The 27070-nt window shown below is 38.9% G+C and overlaps 1 protein-coding gene across 1 annotated transcript in view; it reads left to right on the top strand.

Moving 5' to 3' along the window:
* The window catches only part of RNF180 (ring finger protein 180), a 19701-nt gene extending 174 nt beyond the window's left edge, over window positions 1–19527 (top strand). Inside the window, exons 2-4 of the mRNA XM_010580590.1 lie at window positions 7828–7923; window positions 11504–12454; window positions 19378–19527. Of these exons, the coding sequence (XP_010578892.1) occupies window positions 7828–7923; window positions 11504–12454; window positions 19378–19527 (1197 nt within the window). The remainder of the gene's footprint in view (window positions 1–7827; window positions 7924–11503; window positions 12455–19377) is intronic.
* Window positions 19528–27070: the final 7543 nt, after the last annotated feature.

The following is a 27070-nucleotide window of genomic DNA, read 5'->3' as shown; positions in this document are numbered from 1 at the left end:
CGGCGGGGCGGCCGGGGCAGCCGCTGCGGCTGTGCTGCCTGGCGGCTGGCGGTCAGGAGCTCGTGTTAGGCTGGGACGAGGGCATCGTCTTTCTGCTGGTTTCGTCTCTTACTTTGTGCAGCAGCTGATGTTTGTACGTGCAAGAGGATGAAGCGGGCGGTGCTGGTCTGTGGGATCTCATGCAAGAGATTACGTGCAGATTCATGGCTTTCCATTGACCTGTCAGGTCTGTTGCCTGTCAGAGCGACTCACACACTCCCCATTCTCTTGCTATATCTGGTAGACCTGTTGACTTCAGCATGCAGTGGGATTTTTTAGCGAGTTAAGTAATATGCTGCAAGTAACATACTTTCCCACTTTGGTGTTAACTGCCTTTTAATTACATGGGCTACTCTTGCTACGAGAGGAAGAATATCGCACGCTCGCCACCCTCTCATCAGCCAGTGGCCTGTGACATGGAAGCTGATCACACAGCAGTAGCTGAACTGGAGTTCATAACGGAGCAGGAATTGGCACAGAAGCAGATGGCACAGCTCTTCACACATCTTGCTGCTTTGCTTCTCTGGCAGCCTGGAGGCAGTCCGCTAAACTTTATCTTCTGTCTTCCCATCTAAGTGCTACTTTATTGAGAAACACTGGTTAAGTGTGCTTTTAAAAGTCTCTCTTTAAGCAGAAATACTCTGGAGATCAGAAGCTAGCAGCAGGTTTTTATGTGTACCTGAATGCCTTCCGTGATTGTTTCTCTGTCCAGCAAAGTCTCGGTTCCTCCCTTTCGGGAGCAGGAACTTCTGGTATGGACACTTGTTAGCTAGGACAGCTCATCTAGCTTCTCTCTGTCAAGCCTCCACTTCAAAGCCTCCACTCATCTAATATTTTTTCAAGACTCCTAGTAACTAGTGCTCAAGTTTCTGTGCCCTAATTTCTCAGTGCTACCTAATTATTATTGTAATCTTCATGGCTGCAGTGATCTGAAGGGATCACAGGTGACTTTTGAACAAAAAAGCATTACGAACCACTTGTCCTGCTGTACTCGTTTTCTTATTTTTATGCATTTGGGGATGAGAGGCAGGTTAGTTGGAAAGAAATTCTAGACCAGGTTTTCAATGGAAAATTAGGGTTTTGTGTTTAGTTCTTCTCTTTGAACATTTGAGAATTTTTTCGTGAGATTTTACTTCGTATTTTCTAGCAATCTTTTTGAAGAAGAAATGGCCAAAGCTTAATACCTTATACAATTCAGATTGCACGAGAAACTTAGATATAATGATCAAAGGGGACTTACTACTAGTGAGAGCATGCCAGAAGGGAAAGTGTCTCATTCAAGGAGTGATGAATAAACAGGAAGCGGATCAGCGCTCTACCATTTCTTTGGCTGCTATGTCTGATGCTTGATCCTTTACCTATTTTTTGTTATTTTCTTTGTGAATAGTTCCACTAGCTTTTTGTGGTGTTGCTCACAGGTTTTCCAGATAGAGTGGGAGGAGGGAAAAAAATATGATTCCTGTTTCCTTTTCCCTTAATATATTGATGAGCATGTATGAATCTGAAAATCTTAAGGACCTTATGCTGAAATTACTTTAAAATTGTTTGCTGCTGGGGAGTAGTTATTTAATCTTCCAGTGTTTTCTGCCCTTATAAATGTAAGAAACAACATTTTCAAACAGATGTAGTGAATTTTGTGTTAGTTTCCACCCTAGTAAGGCATTCTCCATTCTTTTTTTTTCCTTGAAAATTTATATTATCTGTCCAGTCTACTCAGTGCTGATAAAACTTCAGTTTGAGTTCTGCATCCAGATTTGAATACTGCTGTGCAAGAATAGCTGACCCATTTGAAAGAGTTCACGAAATAGCAGTTACAGTTGCAGATCAAGAAAGCATGGTCTGTGAGGAAAGATGGAAAGAACTGGATTTATTTAGCCCAAAGGCAGGTTGAAGGGGAGCTAATATGTAATAAGTGTTTAAAGTTGTAAAATGTTCTTGCATGGAAGAAAAGGAGCCGTTTTGTTTTCTGTATTCACAGCAAATAAGAGAAATTGCAAGAAAATTCAGGTTAGATGTTAGGGGAAAAGTTAAAATAAGAGAAGATAAGGTAATTAAATAGTTTGGGTAGGCTGTGAAATCTCCATCAAAGGTCTGTAAGAGAAGGTTAGACAAACGGTTTTCAAGAAAGGGAACTGAGACTCTGCCTTGGGAAGGAAGTCTTAGGACCCTCTGCTCCTGTTTTTTGGGGGACTGAATCATTAGAAAAATGTTTGAAGGACATAAAACAAGAGCCATGGAGGAGCATAGGCCTTGTAACACTCGAATGTGTCTAGATGCTATTTTGGAGGAAAACATGAGCTCACACAAAGCAACTGATCTGAAAGCAGTACAGCCACAAGAAAGTGGCCCAGTGCCAAGCTGAAAAGGCCCACTGAGAGTGATACTATCTAGTTTCTGAGTGCCAGATTGGAATCTTTTAACTTTATGTTGGCATTTTTTGCTGAAAGACAAAGCAAGGTGAGGCCAAGATGCCTTTTACTAGTTTTATATGCAAAGGAAGATAAATAAAAACTTATTAAAATATATCCAGAACAGTAAGGTTTAACTGCATTTAATTATAGAAACGTTTCAAAATCCTCTGTTTATATGCTTTGAGTTCCACTTGAAGTTAGATGCAAATCAAAATAAAAATGAATGCTTATGTGACAAATCAAACATGTCACTTGCTGTTTTCTAGCATGATACATGTAGAAACCTCTGCAATGTGTTAGCGTGCATTTGTAGTGTTTCTTCTGTCCTCTGTAAGAACTGCAGAAGGCACGTACATGCAGAATTTTAACAGACCTACAGGAATTTTCATTTTTAAATTCTGCTAGGCCAGAAGAACACTTCAGTCTGCTATAACAGAGTCTTAAAAAGTTTTTGCACTTTGAGGTAGTTTTTTCCATGTAGTTCACTATCAGCATTCTTGGTTATATAAAACCTGTGCTCTCTGGGTTATTACATATATTATACATTCATTTCTGTTATGAAAGTGTATTCTTAAATGAGAGGTATATGCAGAACTAAGAAGGAACTTTTAAAGTGTATAAATCATTAAAAAAAAATAGAGCTTTTATATTGCAGTAAAGGAGTGCTTGCTTGCTTGCTTGCTAGATATTGTTCAGGTGAGGGGGATATTTGCATCACTTCAGATGCCAGTGATCCTTAGACAGCCTTTGTTTGCATGACTTGAACCTCATCTTTTAAATACAGCAAGTGCATTTATCCCTCCCTTTATCTGTTGGTTCAGAGGTCACCAATTATTTCATACTCCGCTCCAGTAAGCATCATCAGCCTCAGATGAAGCAGCTGTTCAAGATAGCAAAACAGCTTTTTCTGTAACAATTAGCGTAAGGGGAACAGAATGTGTAGAGAGACTTAAATATATACCATTTGAATACACAGATACAGCATATAAGGTGTGCAAAATGTGTATCACTAACTGTAGTACATTTCAATAATGTATTTTAGTAGATGGGTATATGGCTGTACCTGAAAAGCACATCTGAGCTAGCTCTATGCAAAAGTCTTTCATTCCGTCTTTCAGTCCTTCCTGGTTGGACTTAGGTATGAGGTTCTCACTGAGCTGTTTTAAGATTAAATTAATTCTAGAAGTTCTATGAAATTGTGAAGAATAAATTAATTAGAACAGCTTTGAGGTATTTGAGCAATACAAACAAATTAATAACTGGTAATCATTCTTTCAATACCCTGTGAAGTCTAATGCTGCACTTATCACAGCAAAGTGATACACACTGCTTGTAAAAAGCTTTCAGAGCCTGAACCTACTTTTTTATTTAAAAAAAAAGTCATTCATTGAGAAGTCCAGCATTTTTATACATTCCAGTTTCGCAATGTGTCTGGTACAGAAAGTAGCATAGCGAGTTTAATAAAAACTTGAGAGTGATTCTGCTCAAGTCACGGCATTTGAATCATCACATTTTTGTCATGAACAAGACAGGTTTCCAGTGTCAATTCTGCCTTTTCTGTGTCTCTTCCATGATCTTTTGCTTGGCCATCTTAACTTAGGTTAATGGAATCTTAACAAAAATTCATTTTAATTTATTGTGACACTGCAAGAAAAGTTTTAATGTTTGCCTTAATTTCACTTTCTAAGCTTAGTGTGGATCTGGTTATTAAAAGCTGCATGTACACTTGAGCTAGGAGCCTAATGTATGCACATGTTGTTTCTGTTCTTCCTTGTCAAACTGTATTTCAGAATCTTTACATATGTAGAAAAAGTAGGAAATCTGCTGAAAGAAGACATCAGATATAAATTAAAAATAATTAATAACCTCTGTGTGTGTATTTCATAGTCTTTGATTAATTCAGAAGCCAAGGCAGAAAAGGGAAAGGTAGAAATGAGGAAAACGGGCAAAATGCAGAAGTCTCTATTGCTCAATAAGCCAAACTAGTCTTCAGGCAGCTTATACTGAGGACCTCAGAGTTTCTTTAGTTAGTGAAAACTAAATAAAAATTAAATTGTTGAAATAATTGCAAAATCAGATGTTTGGACAGAACAGAGATTCTTTTAACATTGGTTTTAAGTTTTATGCCCCAGCTTCCCTGTCAGTAAACACTGTGCACTTCAGCACTATGAGTAGGCATAACCCTAGCATAGTGCTTGAGTTGAGTGTGTAGATGTAAAAGATTTTCTTTTTTTTTTCATGTAACTAGCACAAGGGAGTAAAACCAGAAGCAGGTAGAAAGAAGAGTTGGAGGACCTTTGGAGAAAGCATGGTGAAAAGAGGCGGCTTTGGAAACAGGTTAGAGAAGACCAGAGAGACATCAGAACACAGCAAGGCACAAAGAGAGAAAAATATTTGTCTTGTCCTTCTGGTTGTCGTAATTTAGGTCTCTGTTTTACAAGGAGGTTGATTCAGGTCTGTGAAAAACTCTGTTGCACCAGTGGTACTGATCCTCCCACACAAAGTAATTTAAGGGAGCAAGCCTCCAGAGGCACATTGAGAAAACAGTCTTTGTCTTCTTTGGGTTTACATCAGCATTCATTTTTGTTCTGTGGCATCACATATATATGTGTGTGTGTATTTAACATGTAGGATAGCGGTGACTTATTTCTACAGACATATTCTGGGAAAACTGCAGTTCTCTTGTCCTTTGTCTAAACATTGAGGAAGTTGGTTTATTTTTTTTATATGTTTTGTTGTTGTTGTTGTTTTCCAGTTCTGTATGCAGCCTGGAAATAAAAACAACTGTTTTGCTCTGCTATTTAAAAAGTCCAGGTGGCATGCTATACAAGATCAGAGTATGTTTGTAAGTAAAGTATTAGTCTCCTCTATAGTGAAGAGACTACTGATAAACTTCTGGGTCGCAAGAGGAAAGCGTGTGTGGTTTCAACAGGTGACTGAATTGTATGTTTAGTGGTTTTTACAGATAGACATACAGAGCTGAAGAATCACAAGTTGAAATGAGTAACCAAGAGGCTGATGTTCTACGTTGCTGGAGATGTAGAAAATATATAGCAAATTCTGTTTGCCTTGCAAAATGTCATGGAAAAGAACCATCCAGAGTAAGTATAGCATCTGGACGGAGTTTGTAACTTTTTCCAGTGCCATTGGTTTTAAATAAAGGAGAAGTATTGGACTTGCCCTCCCTTAGTAATTAATCTCCTATGGATATAAGTACTAAAATATGGACAATTCCATAGAGAATAATGTAAGCAGTAATGCTAGTGAAGCCAAGTAGGCAGTGATCACCTTTATGTTCTGTGACATAAAGGCTGGTATTCATGATACATTTGACTACTAGCTTGTGTAGAGTATACAGTGTTACCATTTTTCATATAAAAATGGGTTCTATTTTTGACAGTTTTAATGAAGTAATTTTTTTCTTTAAATATCTCTTAATAGAGAACTCTTTCTTTCTAATGTGTGTTTTAAATACTGACACTAATTTCCACTGCAGTAGTTAACTGTGTGTCAAATATTCCTACATCAGAAACTTTTGCTTTTCATTTTGAAAAAGTGGGGGATAGGCTGTGCACAAAAATAGTTCAGAAGATTAGCCTGCCCTAAGAGGGGGATGCCCTGCCAGACTAAAAATACCACTTTGTAATTTACATCATCTTTATTAAAATAAACAGAAAAATAATCATACAGCATAAAAGAATGACAGAGTATTTCCTGCAGCTATATAATGGCAGTTAGTAATCATAAAGAGTTAGAGTCTTTCCAGATATGCCAAGAAGGCTGTGCTTACATCTTATGATCTTGAATCAAAGCAAAAAAGCAAATAGAAACGAAGGTGTTGATATTTTTTATTAGCGCACTAGAAATACAACAACATTCTTTTTGGCATGGAGGAGGGTACAACAACAGAGGTAGAAATAAAGTTATTATTTTTTAAGAACCTGATATAATTAATATTATTAGTGAAACCCATTTTAATCACTCCACTTACAGAGCTTGAGGTTCTGGAATATTTTTCATGCTTTATACTGGAGGAGTTTTATTTTGTGCATGGTTTGAAGCATTTGCGGGGCAGGGGGGACAATTTCAACTCCTTTCATGGAAAAAATGTAGTGAAAAGAAGGGGGTATCTTCATCCATGCCCCATTGTGGAGCTTTTAATTGCTAGCGGAGATCCACCATCATTGTGCACAAGACTGACGTAGCTCCTTCTCTAATTATGTAGATAGCAGATAAAACCCCATAATTTAACACTACTTCCCAAGACACTGGGAGGCAAAGATTGTACTATGATGAAAAGAGTAATGTTTTCAGTATGTTGGCTTTCCCTGATGAATTTTAGACCTTCAGTCAAAGACATAGATGAAATATGAGTAAAAGAGAAAAATCTTAGAACAAGTCTTAAAACCAAATGTTGAACTTAGGAATGCAGTATAAACACTTTAAATCAGAATTGTATCCAAGTTGGAGTACAGGTACTCTCCACAGATAGGAGGAAGCATAGACATGGCAAATGGATCTATCTGTCTGCTATTATTATTTGGAGAATTTCTAAAACCTTCTCTCTTCTGTGTATAGCCCCACTTCCAATTTTCAGCATAATGCAACTTTTATTCCCATGGGTTTCACAACATAGGAGTCAGTAATTTTCCATATTCATAAATTTTAACAACTGATTTTAAGACTTTAACACTCACCAGAGTTTCCTTGTATTTTTAGCCATCTTTATAACTCTACTGACATTCTAAACCATATTACAAGATTTAATTACACTTGTATCACTTCTGTGCTAAAAGATAGTTAATTGTTTTTATTTTAGTATCAGTTAGTGAAATGCTACAGTTGTTTAGATTTTGTTTTCTCTTCAGTTGGTCACATCATTGCAGTAAAAACTCAAAAGTTGCTAAGGGTCCCTAGTTTCTCTGCTAGTTATTCTAACAAGCATTAGAAAATTAATTTAAAACTGTTTGTGGCATAGTTGTGCAGTACTAACCACAGTCTTCTTATAAACTAGATCTTAAATTTTCCTATCTTTACTGTAAAATTGTGCCAGCTGATAGTGCTTCTGAAATAAATTTCTGAATATACTTAGAAGATCATCAGTTGCATACTTTCTGTTCTTGTAAACAAAACAAACCCACCTCCAAACGCCTCCATCTCCACAGTGGAGTCTGTCCAATGTCCTTAGGTTCAGTAATAGAGAATTATTGACAGCATCTACCTGGTTTTTTGCTTAAAGAATGTACCTACATCTTTGAGCTTTATCATTTGGTAATAAAATATTTACTGAATTTGGGAAGCTGACTTCTGGCTATATTCAAACAAAAAAAGCTTACATTAATGTTGAATATCAATACAATAATTCTTTTTTTAACAGACATCACAACCTTCAGCTGCTGCTCAGGAGTCTTGCAATGTATGGCATGTGAACTTAGAAGCTGTTCCAGAGTGGGTGAAATGTGTCATTGAAAAGGTAGATCTTTTTTTGCTTGCATCTTTATCGTTCAAAATGTGAAGTAAGTAAGGAGAACATATTTCAAGGGCACTTTTTTCCCAAGGCCCATGTCTATTACAGAGACCTTCTGAGTGAATTTTTATCAGTAACTTCTATCATTACCATTTACAGAGGCTTTTTTCCCTCTTAAATGTGGTTTGGGGTTTTTTTTGTATGCACAAAATCTGCAAGTGATAAATTGTGTTCCTGCCCATTTATAGATGAATGTATTTGTGTTTGTCCAAATAACTGTCATGGGCACCTCTGCATATTTTGTCAATGCTTAAAATTATGTTTGTTATCTAGGCTTTGGGTTTTGGTTTGTCTTGATCATTGTGTCTTGCAGTACTAATGCATATGTTGACAGTGACAGTAAGAAGTGTGTTTCTCCATAAGACAGGACTGGGGGTTTGTTAAGAGATCAGTTGTTGGAATATGATGTGATGCCTTTTAAATTTAATGTGCTGTTGTGTCATATGAATAGAAAGTAGTTTCCTTCCTGCAAATTCAAAGGTCTGATGACAAGCCAGTGTCCCTGCTTTTGAGTTTTAACACCCCATTTGAAACTACAAACCATCTCATAACTTTCTTGTACTGATTGCTTCAGTTGGACGTTTTCTTTGAGTTATTTTAGGTCTAGAAGTTAATGTTGTTGCATAGATACAATAAGCAGAAACAGTGCTTTTCTTTTGCCCTACAGTTTTTCTCTGATGAGCCTTTGATTTTGAGAGGCAAATGGTATCTGCATTCCTTTCTGCTTAGACTTCAGTGTCCTAAGTTTTACTATAATGCAAGTAACTTCTGATCTAAGCAAATCCACCCTCAGAATGATACACAAAGAAAAAAAATGTTATGACTGTAAAACTAAGCATTCAAAAATTGAGAAAATTTGTTTCATCTTCCTTCATTGTTTCACTCTGTTTTATTTTGTTAAACATTAATTAAACATTTTTAAAAATTAATGATCTCTTATACTTCAGTAGGGCATGACAAACTAGTGTATCTATTTCAGAAACATTAATCTTGGGGGTGTGTGTGAAAATTAGGCGTGGTGAGGTATTTCCCCATTTGACAGAATTGCCTAATCTTGAAAGCCTCATCATAAGGATGCAGTTTTTTACACTACTTTGCATGTTACATTATTTCAGTAAAATTGGATTCAATATTGATACTAATATTATTCTTTTTACCTGTAGCTGTAAATGTCCAGCCTTCTGCATTTGAAAGCCTAGAGGGTCAGGCTGGAGGCCTGGGAAATACAAAACCCCATAGGCTGCTCAAAGGTTTAACATACTTGCTCAAGATTGCAAAGGAGCAATGTTCTGCTGGTGGCAGAGACAGAGAATGCAGTTCTCTATGAACACCTTCAATATTTTAGTGTTCATATTGTTCTTTAATATCCTGGGAACTCTTGCCTCCTTCACTTCTGACTTCTCTGGAAAGATCCTGTGGGTTTATGGATAAATGTGGGGTTTTTTTTAAACAATTCTGACTTATCCCCAGATCCTCTTGGGCTCTGAATAATTTTGTGATCATGTGTTATTTTCTCTTGTATGACTCCTGAATCAAAGGCTAAATCATTTTACATAAGCACAAAGTCTATTTGCAGGCTGTAAAAACCCACTGCTTCCCAGCCAGTTCTTTTTTGCCATCTGTCCCTGTTCTTAACCAATCTCATTGGGTTTCATGCACACATTAGTGTATAGATAATCTTCAATAATTATAAATCTAGCTAGTGCTGCTAGTGACCTTCATTGACCTGCATTTTCTTTTCCCCATCACTGATCACTTGTTTTAGCTTCTTTGGCTAACCCTTCCCAGTTTTTCTCTTTAAGCAGCCCATCATTAAATCTGTGTACCCTCAGCTCCTTTTCAGATCTGGCTGATTTTCCCCCCTACCACCTCCTCCACTAGTAGGCTGTTAGTTCTTTTACTGAGTCAATGCTTCCACAGTCCGTTGCCAAACTCACGCTAAATCAGTCCTGAACTCCCTTGTACTGCACCTCATCTCCCAGTCTCTGCGCATGTAGGACATAGAGATGTCCTTTTTCTTCCCGGCTGTCTCTTGCATTCTCATTGTTGCCCGGCTCCTAGCCTTCTTCCCTAACCTTCATGAGTCACTCCTCTCTATTTGGAGATTCACGTTACTATTCCATAGCCCCTGAATGCCAGAAATACTCACTAAAGGCACTAGAAAGTGCTTTTCCCTGAATTTTAGTGCCTAGCCCATGGCATCTGGGAAAGGGAGTGTGGGAGACTTACACTAAATCTCTGAACCAGCTTAATCCTTCTTTGTGAATGGCATATGCACACATTGGTCAGCCTTATAAACTGAGAGAGACTGTGCATGTTCAAGATATTTTCAGGGATTTGAAAGCCTTTGGGCATATGTAAACAGAGATTTTTTTTTTCTCTAAGTTAAAAAACGTGTCCAAATTTAAACAGATTCTCATAGGCGCAATGAAAGGCATGTTTTTGATACTTTGTGAAATCCTGAGGTTTTAACCCACAGGGCAGGAGTACATTTCTCAAAGAAGTGTTTCCAGAACTTTTTCTAGCATTGCATGTGAAAAATAAGCTTTTTTCCACAAAAGTTTTTTTTCTGAAACAGCAAAATTTGTTTTACTGAAACTTTCTGAAGCATCAGCCATGGAATCATTTTCCCAAACTACCTTGAAAGACATTTGCAACTGAAAGCAATGAAATGTTGGGCAGCTTCTGTATTCATGGCTCAACTCCACTTCAGGCACACTAGTGAGTAACATGTGACTGGAGTTGATAATGTTTCTCATCTGGGCTTTGATCCTACAAATACTTGCATAACTTTAATCCTCAAGAATGTTTCTGCTGACAGATGAATATATTTACTGAAAACACTAATAGTTGTGCAAATGTGTAGGAGTTTATAGATCTTTGATGCATATTTCCTTTTGAAAAAGTGCCTTTGGTATTGAAATGAAATTCATAGAATTACAAATAATGAAAATAACTGTCTACGTATAGATAGACTATTAAGGATTTGTCATGGTATCTGCACACAGATTATGTTGTAATATTACATACACCAAAATACAAGTACCATTTCAAGCTTTCATAGGGAAAGCAAAGTAAAAAGCTATATTCTTTTTGTAAGAAATCTCCTTCCACTCTACTTAGTATGCAAGAAATGTATCAGCACTCAGAAGACTCAGCTGAGAAAGTGTGCTTGCCAATTCCAGATTAACATGGTAAATTGATTTCACTGCTTTAAAGTATCTAATGTTTTCATTAGTATTGCAGCATTATTCTATCTATGGACAAATTTTAAACATATTTCAAAGCCCCTACATTTTGAAATGTGTGTTCTAGATTTCTTAGAATTAGTTATCACTGCAGCAAGCAGAGTTTTGACCAGAACATTATTTATGGTGGATTTTCTTTCTGCTGTGAAGTCCCTTTTATTGTGTTTGAAAAACAAAAAGTAGACCCTTTTATTAAAGGAGAAAAGTAACTCTAGTAATGATTTCTTAATCGTTTATTTACAATGAATGTGTTGCGTGTTTTCTTCTTTTCTTAATAGACACAGTGGACAATTGGAAAACTGCACTGTCCATTCTGTGAGGCCTGTTTAGGGGGCTTTAACTTTGTTTGCAACACAAAGTGTTCCTGTGGACAGGTAGTAAATATACATTTCTGCAAAAGTCAGACTGACTATCAGCCAGCTTTCTCTGTTAAATTGGCAAAATCATCAGGAAAACACTTACCTCTCCTCAAAATTCAGTCTGGTTTTAGCAAGGATACCTGCCATGAAGTGGTAACTGCAACTTTGGAAATCGAAAATCAAGGGCTTTCATACATGGCCAGAAATAACAATGGCACTGGAAGATTAACTGAAGCACTTTGTCTGGAAGTAAGAGCTCCCAGATTTGAGATGAAAAGTAAAAAAGTTCCCTTAAAGACATTAAATCCAACCCCAAATCTTTCTGCTTCCTATCCTATGAATGATGCATGCACTGTAAAAGCTTTTCACAGAAGATCACATAGTTTGGATTTAAATATCAGAGAGAGACTTGTTTTGTCATCTGTGTTATATGAAACTTGCAGTATGGGAACAATTTACCATGGCCAAAATGAAAATCCACCTGCTCACACACGAAGTGGCTTGCAATTAGAGTCCAATAGGAAAGATGGTAGTTCTTTTCAGGACCTATATAGTTCCAGTGCTAACAAACTACAAAAAAGGTTTAGAGTTACTTCCTTTACCACATTAGTACATAGAGAAGCAGAAAGTGAGTGTGATTTTGAAGCTACTGGACGATCTTCTGGGAGTGCCATTGCTGATGGGTCACCTTTTGTGATGAACCTTTCTTCACCTACAAGTGTTGTAGCAGAGGAAAAATACATCACACCTGTTGGTCTTGTGCAGCCTACAAGTATTTCCTTCAACCAAAAGCTGAGTAAGAGAGAAAGAAACAAGTTGAAAAGCTTGAGGAGAAAACAAAGGCGGCGGCAACGGTGGCTACAGAAGCAAGTAGGTGTTTAAAATTAATTATGCTACTTTTTTTTTTAAAGTTTGCCTTGCTTTTATAAGTCATTCTGACTTTTTTTTGATGCTGTCTCTTAATACTGGTTTAACGTGGTACTGTCTACAATCAGCTATCCTGCAAACAAGGATTTATGACCTCTTCCTACATGTAGTTTTTCTAATTCAGCCCATTAGGTTTTTTCAGTGTAAAATCAAACCTTGGTGGGTAAAAACTACTTTCTGTTGGCCTTCTTATTGTTTTGTGATGTAATAACAAATTTGAAGTGGCCATAAAATTTAATCAGTGTGATTAAAGGAAAATGAAACATTCAGATCTTCTGAATGAGAAACCCTAGCATTTCAGATTTCCTAACTTTTAAGTAATGACATTTTGAGTCAATTTTACAGTTAAGAAAGTTTTATGTTTTAAAAGATGTTTGCATTTATTATTTATTGTAACACAAATATTTTTCTTTGAGTAAAAATTGATTGTTGCTATTTAAAATACTCGTCTTTAGTAGGTAAATATTTTGTCTTCAAATCTGATAGACATGTTACATATGCTTATCAATTATAAAACCATGGTTTCTTTCTTCAAACCATCTAAAGCAGAACAGAATTAAAGACCATAGATGGTCATGCAATTTTTGGTGTTCGAGGGGGAGAAAGACCAGGAAGATGTCTTAAGATGAATAACACAGGGGTTCTTTGCTCTGAAATTCAGTAGAAAGACTAATGATAATGTATACCTTTAAAAGAAAATTTCTCATCATAAAGTTCCTGATACAAAATACTGTGTGGCCAAGCAAGAGCAAACATACTAACTCTCATCAGAGAAACAGTATCTACTCAAGAAATCACTCCTGCTTTGGGTAGGTGTGTCACTGTGATAATCTTAGAATATTCCACAGATGAAGTGTAGTGACCTGTAAAGCTCATGTAACTCTTTATTTCATGGATTTTTTTTTTTTTCTGTGATTGCTTTACATTTTATAATAGTCAAGCCTAATTTAATATTTATGCCTCACTGAGAAATACTAAGCTTATTTGAATGGACTATGCTTAGGTTAGATGCCAAATAGTTTTCATTGGTTTGCATTTAATGCAATGGGATATAGAGGACCAGTAGTTCATGTATGGATCTTTCATTAGGCCTTTGTACCTAAATTATTATTATCCTTAGTATTCAGCTGTCCTTACACAGTTCCACTCCTCTCACACATTAAGTGACTTCGAACTCTTTCCTACATGCAATTAACAGAGCCTTTAGAGTATAGTACAGAATTGAAGCAGAGCAGTGAATTCAGGTTTGAGAGGGAGATACACAGAGGCTGTCTCTCTCAATTAAATGTAAGAACCAGCTTGAAAATGTGATGGGTCTGGGACATATCATGAGACTTTTCAGTATGGCATGCATATATTCTTTCATCTTTGGGAAGGTTTTTTGTTTTGTTTCAAGAAACATTTAAATTGTCATTGTCATATTTTGAAAACTTGTTCTTATTTTGTAAAATGCGTCTCCGAAACTGAGTGTAAAGACCCTTTCCAAGATCTGGATGTCTTAATATTGAACACTTGTTTTATAATAACTCTAAAAATTCTTAGGTGTTTGAGTCCCTAAAATGGCTTTAAAAATTCCAGGCCTCATTGTTTCTGTTAAATGAAACGATGATGCAGAAGCACAGTATATATGAGTGTTCGCACAGTCATGTCATCTGCAGTCTCTCCAGCCACTTTAATCTTTGTTAGATGTTACTTTCAAGAATAAAGTGTTGTACAAGTTTTCCAAATTTGTGATAGCTAAGGAAGAAAAATACACTTTCAGATCTTCTTCTTTTTAAACCATACTTAATGAATTCCTACATTATTTTTAAGTTTCATATGGCAAATGTTACACAGTTGTTTAAACTGGTATGTCTAATCAGTAAGCATATGGTTTACAAAGTACAAAAAATTAAAAAATAAGTATGTAAAATAAATGATCTGGTTTCAAATAGTAGTTTTGAGGGGAAGATATTTTGGTCTTGCATTGATTCGTTAACCTTGGTGAAAGTCTGTGATTGTGGCATGGAATATTTAAACAGGCCTACTTCCCAGACTCAGTGTTAAGCAGCATGTGTGGCTAGTGCAGCTGTGTTTCCCATTGCTCTGGTATCCTCCCAGGAAAATGTGGAGCTAGAAAATCATATCCTCCTAACAGTCTGACATGTCACAAAAGGGGATGCTCCTCAGCCACACACTCCTTGTGGCTGCTCCCCTCTCATGTGCCAGTCTAGGTATCCTCCCTTTTCTTGCAAGTTCCACTTGCCGTCCTTCTTCAGCATTCTGGCACCCCTCCTTGTAAAAATGTGCATTTTGTTACAGTGGTACTTACAATAGGAAGCTGATCTGTGGTACTTAGTAACCATGATTTCCAGCATACTTACCACATATGCTTAGGCAATCAGATAGTAAAACTTCACAAAGGGAAAAAAGCATAAACCTCTGAGTAGATGGAGTGAGAGTTTTGATAAATGACAATGGGAAGTATTTCATTTAAGTGCTCTTTTAAGAAGTACTTCAGTGCAGCAGAACCCTGCTGTGAGGTGAGTCTCTTCTAAGGTCTCTGTGTTAAAGGTACTGTGCATATCATTTTTATCTTTAATTAAAGCTATTCTGGAGAGCAGTCTGAGAGAGAAGACCTGTTCAGACTTTGAAATTTCTTTGTGAATGCATAGACTGCTTATCTAGTTTATTTTGAACTGTGATAACTGTATCTGTAAAAAGCTTTTTCTGTCTTGCAGTAAGGCAAAATGTGCCCATAAACGTCGTGTCGTGGCAGAATGCACTCTATTATTAAGTTAAAGTGTATAAACCTTGGATTGTAAATAGGAGCGATTCTGTGAGCTCCTGACCAGCACTTGCCCCCCCCCGCCCGGAGGTCTGCTCTGATGCAGGCTCTGTGGTGAAGGTGCAGGACTGAGCTAGCCTGCTAACAGCAGAGGGACCCAGCCTTCCTCTGTCTGCTCTACACGGCAAAGCTCTTAATGCCTGTGAGGGGTATACTTGAATTTTGTGTGTGTGTGCGCGCACGTTTGTGTTCATGGGGGATATTTAGGTTTCTGGTATATTGTTAGGATGTGATAATAACTACTTAAGTCTAGGAATTGCAAATATTAATAATGGTTCTTGTTATTGTTGCTATAGCTAAGAAGGTGAAGTATTTCTGTTATAAATTCCCTTTTGTGTATATCTTGTTATATGTTTGCATTGTTTGCTAACGTCTGAAGCTTGTAATAATTTTCTGAAAGATCTCAGACAGAAATACCATATGTGGCTCCTCCAATTTTATTTCCATTTCTCTTCACAATCATTTTACACAGAAGACTATGTAGCCAGCTTCAAAACTGCAGTATCCTCTTGGAAATGATCCTCACCCATCGGGAAAAATACTGTTGGCCTCTTTGCCTTATTTTATAACTTGACATATCACCAGTTCTTTTTTTATCTTTTTCAAAACCTGGAAGTTTTGTCTTAAAAGGTGACTAGTAGTCAGTTTCCATGAAGTGAGTTTGCTTCCATGCTGCCAGAGTTAATCTGCACTCAGGGTAAACAGGTGGGTGAGATACTGCATTGTTTATCCACAGTGTCAGATGCTGTTATCTTGCCCTGCAGCCTTGTGATAAATGAATTTAGTCTCAAACAGGATTCCAATCGAAGTTTACAATTTATTAAATGAATAAAGGCAAGCAAACAGCGCTGGGCACACCTGCAGCCTCTGCTCTACCAAGATGGGCGCTGTGAAAAGCAACCCAGCTTCTTTTATAGTCTAACATTAGTTACTTATTCATACTAGGCATGTTCTTCTAAAAGACTCTCCACCTCCTGGTTGTGTGGGTGCAGTAGTTCTCCTAGAAACTTCTCGAACTCTCCTCATTGGCTGAGGGTCTTCTATACAATGTATCTCCGAACAGGCTCCCCACTGCTCGGGCCAGATAGCAGACATCCTGTGCAACAGCCGACACCTTGCACAACACCAGCTGCGATCACCAGAACCCAAACAAGTTCACAACAGACATCTCCCCCTCAACAAATGGATACAGCAAATTGCCCATCAAGACCCTAAGTACTGCAATCTCTGAGGCTAGCTACACATTTAAATGCCTCAGTTCTCCCCTAGGATCTCTTGGTTTTGGGCTGGAAAAAAAGAACTATATACATATCATCTGTCTCCTCCCAGCCTGCGGTTATACGAGGAACAACAAAATGGTTAAAGATTACATACACAGTGAGGGTCACATTTTATTATGTGGCCCTAGCATTGTTTATATTGACACGAATCAGGTGAACACATTTCACAGCCTTGAGTTTTCAAGTCCATACTGATGTTCTCTAGCAACTGACAGTCTTCTAGTGAAGGTACTAGGCTTGAAAGGTTTAACTTGCGACCTTAGTTCACTTAATTTATGCTTGTCTCTTTCTCGTGTACATTGGTTTACAATTCTTTTTCTTGCACTGTCATGTTTGTATTTAAACTGTAAATCCTTGAGGTGTCTCATCATGCATTTATGTACTTGGATTTCAGTCACTCTTTCTGTGATGATACTCATAACAAGAATTATCCTCAGGCTGCTTATGGATTCCTCAGCTGGCTGTTGGAGGGCTAAAAGCATTATTTAGTGTTAGTACCAAAGTAAAGCAGGAAGAGAAGGAAGTGAAATGAAATCACAGCTGGAGGAGGCAAGCAGTAACGACAAGGTCTCAGTTGTGACCTTTGTTAGGGAAATATGAGGCCCTGGAGAAGTTGCTTAAAGTAAGGAAAGAGAAAACACAAGGGAAAAGGGGCAGTCCTAATCTCATACCATGATATTAAAAGATAGTGGATTTAATATGAAGTAATATTTAGGTGCAGTGACTTGACCAGCTCTGAATCCCCAGAATTAAGATTGAGGGATGCAATAGTGGGAGAGCATTTTGACTCTGTGCAGCTCGTACTGTATCCGCACCAGCTTTCTCATTCACTTCCTTGAGTGACTGTAAGAGAAACAAAGATCAAATATTAATATAAATCTTTCCAATTTGGTAAAGGTGGAAACTCTGCTTCAGTGTTCAAAACCACTCCTGCACTGGATAAGTTCTCAAAATAACATAGCAATTTTTAAGTTCTATGCTTAACTGGTTGAATTTATGTTTAAAGCACAATAAACTTTGAGATAAAGAAACTGAAGTGCTTCTGTGTTAACATGCAGTTGCAGACTTCACAGTCCCTAGCCTGACATATTTACGATTTACTCTTTCTGAAATAGTAGTACTGTGCTGATGGTGCTACAGCATTAATGGTTTAGGAGCTATTGGGCAGCACAGCTGCAGTGTCTTACACTCACATCTTGTTTATGGGCAAAGAAGAAACACACGTTGTGTATATAAAACCAAGAATTTATTCTTCATGTAAGTGAAATTTTCAAAGTGTGATTATTGTTAGTCCAGATTTAATTGTTAAAGAAAAAAGAAAGAATAATATTGCCATTGAGACTGTTAACGTGCACTCACTTGTTCCTCCCTGCTTCCTGAGGTTCTGCCCATGGCGTTGTGCCTCAGGGTCTGCGGGCTGGCAGCCGTCTGGGGTCGGGGATGGGCAGGTGTTACTGTGGCTTGCCAGCATCTGCAGTCCTTCACTGGGAGGAGTATGATGTTCCTGTTGATGGTTTATTTTTCTTTACCCCAGAATCCACTTGAGATTGGTTTTGTGTGTTTGTTAACATACTTTCATACCTTTGCTCTTTCTTCACTGGTCTGCAGCTTCATTCTGCATCCAAAGTACCTTATGTAGTGCCTTTTATGTATCTAAGATACAGTTTCTTTGTTCTGTTTGTTACCCTTAAAACCAAGTCTGCATTTCTTTAACGGACCCCTGGGAATTTACTTACAGCTGTTGTGTTCTCCAGTGCCAACCCAGTGCCCCATCTCATGTGATCCCATGCCTGTACTCCTCTGTGTTGCATCCTGGGTCTCCATTTCTCAAGGCCTTTCCTATCTTTAGTCAGCCTGTAGTTCTTTACACTACATCATTATATTGGAGTTGTAAATATCTCATTCTACATGCAATAACTGCTGTCGGTGGTTGTACCATATAAAGATAACAAAAGTAAAACAAGTTAGTCGCAGACATCTGTTCAGTTAGAGAAATTGCTCTCACAGCTAAACCAGGTAAAACCAAGCAGCAGGCAGGGCAAGGGAAGTGCAGGCAGAGCAAACATGGCCAGCCTCAGCCCCGAGGCCTCACAAGGTTCAGTACAAAGCTTGTGGCTGTTCTAGCAGGAACAATACCACATTACAGGGCTATAGGGTTACAAGTAAGAAGCAGTATCTTTTTTAATTAGCTGATACAAGGAGGGGAGAAATTTTGGGCATGAGGAGCTTCTGAGGCAAAGCTTGTCTATCTTTGCTTTTGCTTTGGTTGTAACTATTGTCACTTCATGGTGACTTTTGTAATTAGGAGATTAATTCTGTCACTGATTATAAACTGGATTAACAAGAAAGTGTTAAGAGTGGTGGATTCATGCCCAAATGCATGATATACCTTTCTTAAATCACAGTTGTGGTTTCTGTGGAAGTTGTATCTGAGGGAAATAGCATGAGAAAGCTACTGTTTTCTGAGGTGCATCTGGAGCTCCTCTTGCAAGCCTTTAAACCCCAACACTTCAGAGTTTAATTACTTTTAGCCGCAGTCTTTTCATGCTGTTATTTGTGATTACAGCTTTTGAGGGCATTGTCTGACCTGAGTTCTTCTACTGTTTGGTATGTCTTTTACACAGTTTGGTATTAATAATAACCAGTGGGATAAACAGCCTTGCAAATTTGCCAGGGTTTTGTCAGGAAGAAACTCCGCTTCCCTTCTCTCATGGATTGTGTTGTAAACTACTTAATACTTCACTCATGTTGGAAAGGAGGGAAAATACTCAGGGAGCTACTGGATAAATACAACACTTCAGGATTGTCTCAGTATATCTATATATACTCTTAAAATTTTTTATGATCATCTTGAAGCTAGAATATATAGACTAGAATATAATGTAGCTATACTGTCATATCTTTACTGAAGACCAAAATAGCTGGCTGTGCTGTGAATATATTCCTTCATTTAAGTGAAATATGTATGTGTCCTGGTTTCAGCTGGGATACGAGTTAACTGTCTTCCTAGCAGCTGGTACAGTGCTATGTTTTGAGTTCAGTATGCAAAGAATGTTGATACCACTGATGTTTTCAGTTGTTGCTAAGTAGTGTTTAGACTAAAGTCAAGAATTTTTCAGCTTCTCATGCCCAGCCAGCGAGAAAGCTGGAGAGGCACAAGAAGGTGGCACAGGACACAGCCAGGGCACCTGACCCAGACTAGCCAATGGTGTATTCCATACCATGGGACGTCCCATCTAGGTTAGGAACTGGGAATGGGGGGGCGGGGAATCACCGCTCGGGGACTGGCTGGGTGTTGGTCGGCGGGTGGTGAGCAATTGCACTGCGCATCATTTGTACATTCCAATCCTTTTATTACTACTGTTGTACATTTTATTAGTGTGATCATTATCATTATTAGTTTCTTCTTTTCTGTTCTATTAAACCATTCTTATCTCAACCCACGAGTTTTACTTCTTTTCCCGATTTTCTCCCCCATCCCACTGGGTGAGGGGGGAGTGAGTGAGCGGCTGCGTGGTGCTTAGTTGCTGGCTGGGGTTAAACCACGGCAATATGAATGAGCTGCTTGTCTGTAAGATACTTTCAGAATGTATAGATACTATAGAATAATCTCAGCATAGCAGAAGTCCACGAGCTGTTGTGCATTAAGTGCCCATCTTGCAAAAGAGGGAATCACCTGCTACTTCATGTGTCAGGTGACCTTTGGTGGTTAGTATGCTAAGAAGAGGCAATGGTTTTCACTGACCTTTCTTATTACACAGATAGAGTGAAGAGCAGAGTAAATTGCAGTTACATAAGATGACTCATGATGGATAAAAATCAAAGTTCAACAATGGTATGAACCAGAATACAAGAGTACTTCCATGTTTATGAGATTTACTGTGTATTACCAGAAGAACCACATCAAACACACAGTAAGGAGAGAGTTTAAGATGAGACTTTACATGAGAAAAGAATGTATTGTTATAGAATTTTGTACCCCAGGCCTGTAGTCCTTCACTTCTACAAATTGTTACTGTCTTAGTGACTAAGAATTTGAGTAAGTTTTATATTTTTAATTGGTTTTCATGGTAGTAAACTCTCTGAATACATATAAACTGAGGTAAATTAAATGCTGCTTGCACGGAGATTTAAGTAGAGTGCAGGGCTTGGTTCTTCAAATTAATTTTTTTTTTTTTCCCCCCAGGAAAAACGATATTCCTAACATCTGGGAGAATTAAAGCTGCCCACCTGTTTTTTTAAAGAAGTATTTCTTCATGCTTTGTAGTGGTCAATGTATCTATGGAGGTTTCGCAGCCATGACTCCCCTTTAAATTTTATGGTATCCAATTCTATGCATTTTTTTTTCCTCACAACTGCATTTGGGACAAAATAATGCTATCTGAAAAGAATTTTTTTTCTTTACATTTCTTCACCTATTTTAAGTAAAACTACAGGCAGTGACAGAAGTAGAAGTCACTGTATGCATCAAAAAGATGTCACTCATACAGAATAGAACAGAATAGATTTCATACAAACATTGTTTCTGAAGTTGATAAGCAATCGGTGATTCTAGTAGGAAATGGAAAAATTAAAGTAGCAAATCAGTGAAATGAATTATTATATGTAGTAGTGCAAAATACTGAAGAGCTGTTGTATGGTAACTTCATTTCAGAATTAAATGTAAGGAAGGATAGCATCTACTGTTACAGCTGAAGAAGTTGCCAATCTTTTGGGCATATGAACATCTTTTTCACATCCAAAGTACAAGCTTATACCTTTAAGTTAAAGAAAACAAAAAGTTTTCTTTGTGATGATCTAACACCCTTATGGCTGAAGCTGTGACAACATATATTTTTTAAAGCTCGGTATTGCCAAGATTTTATTTGGTACAATGCTTCTTCTGGTATCATGTGCTTCCCTAATGCTTTATATCAACACCTAAATTAAAATGATTGTGCATGAGAAGGGAAAGGTTTCCTTTATAGGTGACTTAGCTAATAACATGCTTCATGTTTAATACAATGTAGAATTATGGGGGATGAAATGTGTGGGGTTTTTTCTTTTTTAATTTTCTTTCAAGAGTATGTCTGTTTTTGTGAAGATGCTAGAAATCTGTCAGTTCCCATTCTTAGTAATTTGCAATGAAGTTTCTAATTAAAATTATTTCACCTTTCATTTGAGCATTAGGAGGTTTGATGTGGTTCTAAAGACTGGAGAGTATGAACAAGAAAACGTTTGGACATAGTGAACATGAAGAAAAGAAATATTCTGATTCAGTAATGATCTCACATTTTTTAAAGTGCCATCGGTCAGAAACAAACATATTCATCTTCATTAAGTAAAGCTTCCTCCCCATAGTCTTTATAAAAGAAATCCAGCAGTTTGACAAAAGGTGAATCAAATCTAAATCTTTTGTAGCTCAAAAAGTTGAAAAATTTTAACTGATCTTATTCTCATATTTTGCATATTTTCTTTTCTTCTTTGTACAGAGTGAGGAGAGCTTGCACTACTTTTACTAATCAATTTTGTGTGATTAGTAGAAATATGTAGAATCAAACACGTGTTTGGTGTTATGATAGAATTATAGAATCATAGAATCATTTAGGTTGGAAAAGACCTTCACGATCATCGAGTCTAACCATCATCCATGCCCACTAAACCATGTTCCGAAGTGCCTTGTCTACGCACTTTTTGAATACCTCCAGGGATGGTGACTCCACCACTTCCCTGGGCAGCCTGGTCCAATACCTGACAACCCCTTCAGTAAAGAAATTTCTTCTAATAACCAACCTAAACCTCCCCTGCAGCAACTTGAGGCCATTTCCTCTCATCCTATTACTAGTTACTTGATAGAAGAGACCAGCACCCACCTCACTACAATCTCCTTTCAGGCAGTTGTAGAGAGCAATAAGTTCTCCCCTCAGCCTCCTTTTCTCCAGGCTAAACAACCCCAGTTCCCTCAGCCGCTCCTCATAAGACTTGTGCTCCAGGCCTCTCACCAACTTGGTTGCCCTTCTCTGGACACGCTCCAGCACCTCCATGTCTTTCCAGTAGTGAGGGGCCCAAAACTGAACACAGGACTCAAGGTGCGGCCTCACCAGTGCCCAGTACAGGGGAACAACCACCTCCCTGCTCCTGCTGGCCACACTATTTCTGATACAGCCAGGATGCCGTTGGCCTTCTTGACCACCTGGGCACACTGCTGGCTCATATTCAGCTGGCTGTCGACCAACACCCCCAGGTCCTTTTCCATCACGCAGCTTTCCAGCCACTCTTCCCCAAGCCTGTAGCGCTGCATGGGGTTGTTGTGACCCAAGTGCAGGACCCAGCACTCGGCCTTGCTGAACCTTGTACACTTGGCCTCAGCCCATGGATCCAGCCTGTCCAGATGCCTCTGTAGAGCCTTCCTACCCTCAAGCAGATCAACACTCCCGCCCAGCTTGGTGTCATCTGCGAACTTACTGAGGGTGCACTCGATCCCCTCGTCCAGATCATTGATAAAGATATTAAAGAGAACTGGCCTCAAAACTGAGCCCTGGGGAACACCACTTGTGATCCGCTGCCAACTGGATTTAACTCCATTCATCACAACCCTTTGGGCTCGTCCATCCAGCCAGTTTTTCGCCCAGTGAAGAGTACACTTGTCTAAGCCATGAGACGCCAGCTTCTCAAGGAGTATGCCATGAGAGACAGTGTCAAAGGCCTTGCTGAAGTCCAGGTAGACAACATCCACAGCCTTTCCCTCATCCACTAGGCGGGTCACCTGGTCATAGAAGGAGATAGGTTGGTCAAGCACGACCTGCCTTTCATGAACTCATGCTGGCTGGGCCTGATCCCCTGGTTGTCCTGTATATGCTGTGTGAACGCTCTCAAGACGAACTGTTCCATAATCTTCCCTGGTACCGAGGTCAAGCTGACAGGCCTGTAGTTCCCCATATCATCCCTCCAACCCTTCTTGTAAATGGGCATCACATGGGCAAGCCTCCAGTTGTCTGGGACCTCCCCCATTGACCAGGATTGGTGGTAGATGATGGAGAGCGGCTTGGCAAGCACCTCCGCCAGTTCCCTCAGTACTCTTGGATGGATCCTGTCTGGTCCCATAGATTTGTGAGTGTCCAGATGGTGTAGTAGGTCACTAACTATTTCCTCCTGGATTAAGGGGGGTATATTCTGCTCTTCGTCCTTGCCTTCCAGCTCAGGGGGCAGAGTACCCTGAGGATAACTGGTCTCACTATTAAAGACTCAGGCAAAGAAGGCATTAAGTACCTCTGCCACCAGAGATGAGGAAAAGGCTATGTTCTCTTCTGTATCCATTAAACGATAGATATTCTCCTTGGCTCTCTTTTTATTGTTAAAATATTTGTAAAAACGTTTTTTGTTGTCTCTTACAATAGTGGCCAGACTGAGTTCTAACTGAGCTTTTGCCTTTCCAATTTTCTCTCTGCATGACCTAACAAGATCCCTGTACTCCTCCTGAGTTGCCTGCCCTTTCTTCCAGAGATGATAAACTCTCCTTTTTTTCTTGAGTCCTAGCAAAAGATCCCTGTTCAGCCAGGCCGGTCATCTTCCTTGGCGGTTCGTCTTGTGGTGCATGGGAATAGCCTGGTCCTGAGCCATTAAGATTTCCTTCTTAAAGAATGTCCGTCCCTCCTGGACCCCTTTGCCCTTCAGGACTGTCTGCCAAGGGAGATGATGCAGGGGTTTGACCCTGGGTGGATGCACGGGGCCCACCAAGCCGCTCTATCACTCCTCTCCTCAGCTGAAGAGGGGGAGAAAGTATAACAAAAGGATCATGGGTCAAGACAAGGACAGGGAAAGATCACTCACCAATTATTGTCATGGGCAAAACAGACTCAACTTGGGGAAATTAGGTTAATTTATTACCAATCAAATCAGAGTAGGGTAATGAGAAGTAAAACCAATCTTAAAGTACCTTCCCCCCACCCCTCCCTCCTTCCCGGCTCAACTCCACTCCTGATTTTCTCTTCCTCCTCCCCACCAGCAGCACAGGGGGATGGGGAATTGGGGTTGTGGTCAGTTCATCACACATTGTCTCTGCCAATCCTTCCTCCTCACACTCTTCCCCTGCTCCAGCGTGGGGTCCCTCCCATGGGAGACAGTCCTCCATGAACTCCTCCAATGGCGGTCCTTCCCACAGACTGCAGTCCTTCACAAACTGCTTCAGCGTGGGTCCCTTCCATGGGCTGCAGTCCTTCAGGCACAGACTGTTCCAGCGTGGGTCCCCTGTGGAGACACAGGTCCTGCCAGAAAACCTGCTCCAGCGTGGGCTTCCCAAGGGGTCACAGCCTCCTTTGGGCACCCACCTGCTCCGGCGTGGGGTCCTCCACAGGCTGCAGGTGGATATCTGCTCCACCGTGGACCCCCATGGGCTGCAGGGGGACAACCTGCCTCACCATGGTCTTCCCCACGGGCTGCAGGGGAATCTCTGCTCCAGCATCTGGAGCACCTCCTTCCCCTCTTCTTCACTGACCTTGGTCTCTGCAGAGTTGTTTCTCACATATTCTCACTCCTCTCTCCCGGCTGCAATTGCTGCTTTTTTTCCCCTTCTTAAATCTGTTATCCCAAAGGTACTACCACTGTCGCTGATGGGCTCTGATGGGCGCTGATGACTTGGAGGTGGCTGGCGTTCGCTTTATAGGGGAAGCTTCTAGCAGCTTCTTGCAGAAGCCACCCCTGTAACTGACCCCCCGCTACCAAAGTCTTGCCATGCAAACCCGATACATAGGAACACTACTCAAAGAAATAAATAATTTGATGCTTCTCCCAACTTTTAATGGCATTATCTATTTAATTTATATTTTGTTCAGTAGTTTTTAAAAGCCATTTTGAGTTTTGATTGTGATTTAGACTTTTTGCTAAAGTGCACTGCTAATACAGAGTCTGAAGCAAATTGCAAATAATTAGCTAACAGCTTGACAACTAAAATGTGATCTTAGCTAAGGGAGACTGAGAGGAAGCAACTGGTCAAGAAAGATGATGCTTTAATTCTTCCATAAATGCAAAAATTTTAATTCATAATTTGGTAAAAGCTCTATAGAAAATGAAGAAATGTCTAATAAAAAAAAAAGAAAAAAATTCATGGACTTTTCAAAAAAGTAAAATTAGAAGATTCAAATAAATCTAGTTTAGAATATCTTAACTTCCCTTTGCAGATTAAAATTAGTATGTCTCAGGAAGAGGACAGTTAGAATTACAGTGCAACTCTGAAATGTACTTTACTGGAAAAACAAAACTCCAACTGTGTGCTTACTCCACTATTATTCTTGTCATATTCATTTTCATGCGAAGCAATCCACTGTTTAAAAAAATAAGTCAGAGAAAGCTATTTAATTCATAAGAAATAGAGCAAAGAACATTCATTAAAACATGAAAAAGAGCTTGACTGCAGACATGGTGAAGGAAGAAAAACATGAAACAGTGAAAGAAACCCTGCAGTGTGGTGTGTTACATTCAGTGGGCTCTCTGAATTGGAAAGAGTAGATGATTCAGGAGCATTCTGACTGTTTTCCAATTGGATATAGCAGAAGGTTTGTTGTTAAAAAAAAAGGCGTGTATGATTAGAACAAAACATTACACCCGAGATTCTGGAAAAAGGTAAAAACTGTCATTCATATGGAAACAAACTTACATTTTTCCTTTTTTGTGTGTTTACTCAATATTTTTTACCTTCTTTGTTCATTTCAGCCACAATTTGTGTTGTGTTAAGTTTTATCTTCAGGTAACTGCTCATATTTAGGAAATTTCAGGAAGGTAGATAATTATAGGAGACTCTTAAGTGCTCTAATGTGGGAAATGCTGTGCATGAACTTTGCAAAAGGAAAAAATATCAGTCATAAAACAAAAGTCTGTAGAAACCAAGCCCTGTGGTAGCTGACATGCCAGCACTGGCACATCTAGAAGCAATATGTCCTAGATAGGACCTGCTGTTCTTCAGTCAGATTAATTTGCTTATATTCCTAAAGTCTGATGCATACTAAATATACTTGTACCTGTTAAGATCACAGAGACTTAATCTTGCACCTTATAGAAGCAGTATATTCTTCCCTGTTAGCAGTAGAGTTGGCAGATTTTCTGTGTTTTAGAGAACTGCTTGTTTGTTTTATTGACAACATGGGAAAAGTAGGATTCTAGAACAGCAAAGAAAAAATGTAGCATTGCATGTAGACAATTGTCTATGGGGTTTTTTATTTGCATTTTTTCCAGGTGTTAAGTGGGTTTGGTGCTCAACTAGCCAAGGTTATATGAAAAGATATGTAAAGAGATTGTTTGAAGATTCGATACAGGCAGACCTGGTAATTCCTCTTGGCTGCATAATGACACGGCTTATACTGTTAAGTAGTACTCCCCTTGTGGTGGGTCCAAAATCCAGACTGAAATGAGAACGTTAGTTATGTTACAGTGAAGAGGAATGCTGATTTTGGTATACTAGCAAACTGAATTTTGGTTTTG

The sequence above is a fragment of the Haliaeetus leucocephalus genome, unplaced genomic scaffold, assembly GCF_000737465.1.
Source record: "Haliaeetus leucocephalus isolate CR32 unplaced genomic scaffold, Haliaeetus_leucocephalus-4.0 Scaffold722, whole genome shotgun sequence".
In the NCBI taxonomy this organism is placed as follows: Eukaryota; Metazoa; Chordata; class Aves; order Accipitriformes; family Accipitridae; genus Haliaeetus; species Haliaeetus leucocephalus.
Note: the sequence above shows the minus strand (reverse complement) of the source record. Positions and strands in the feature narration are given on the sequence as shown.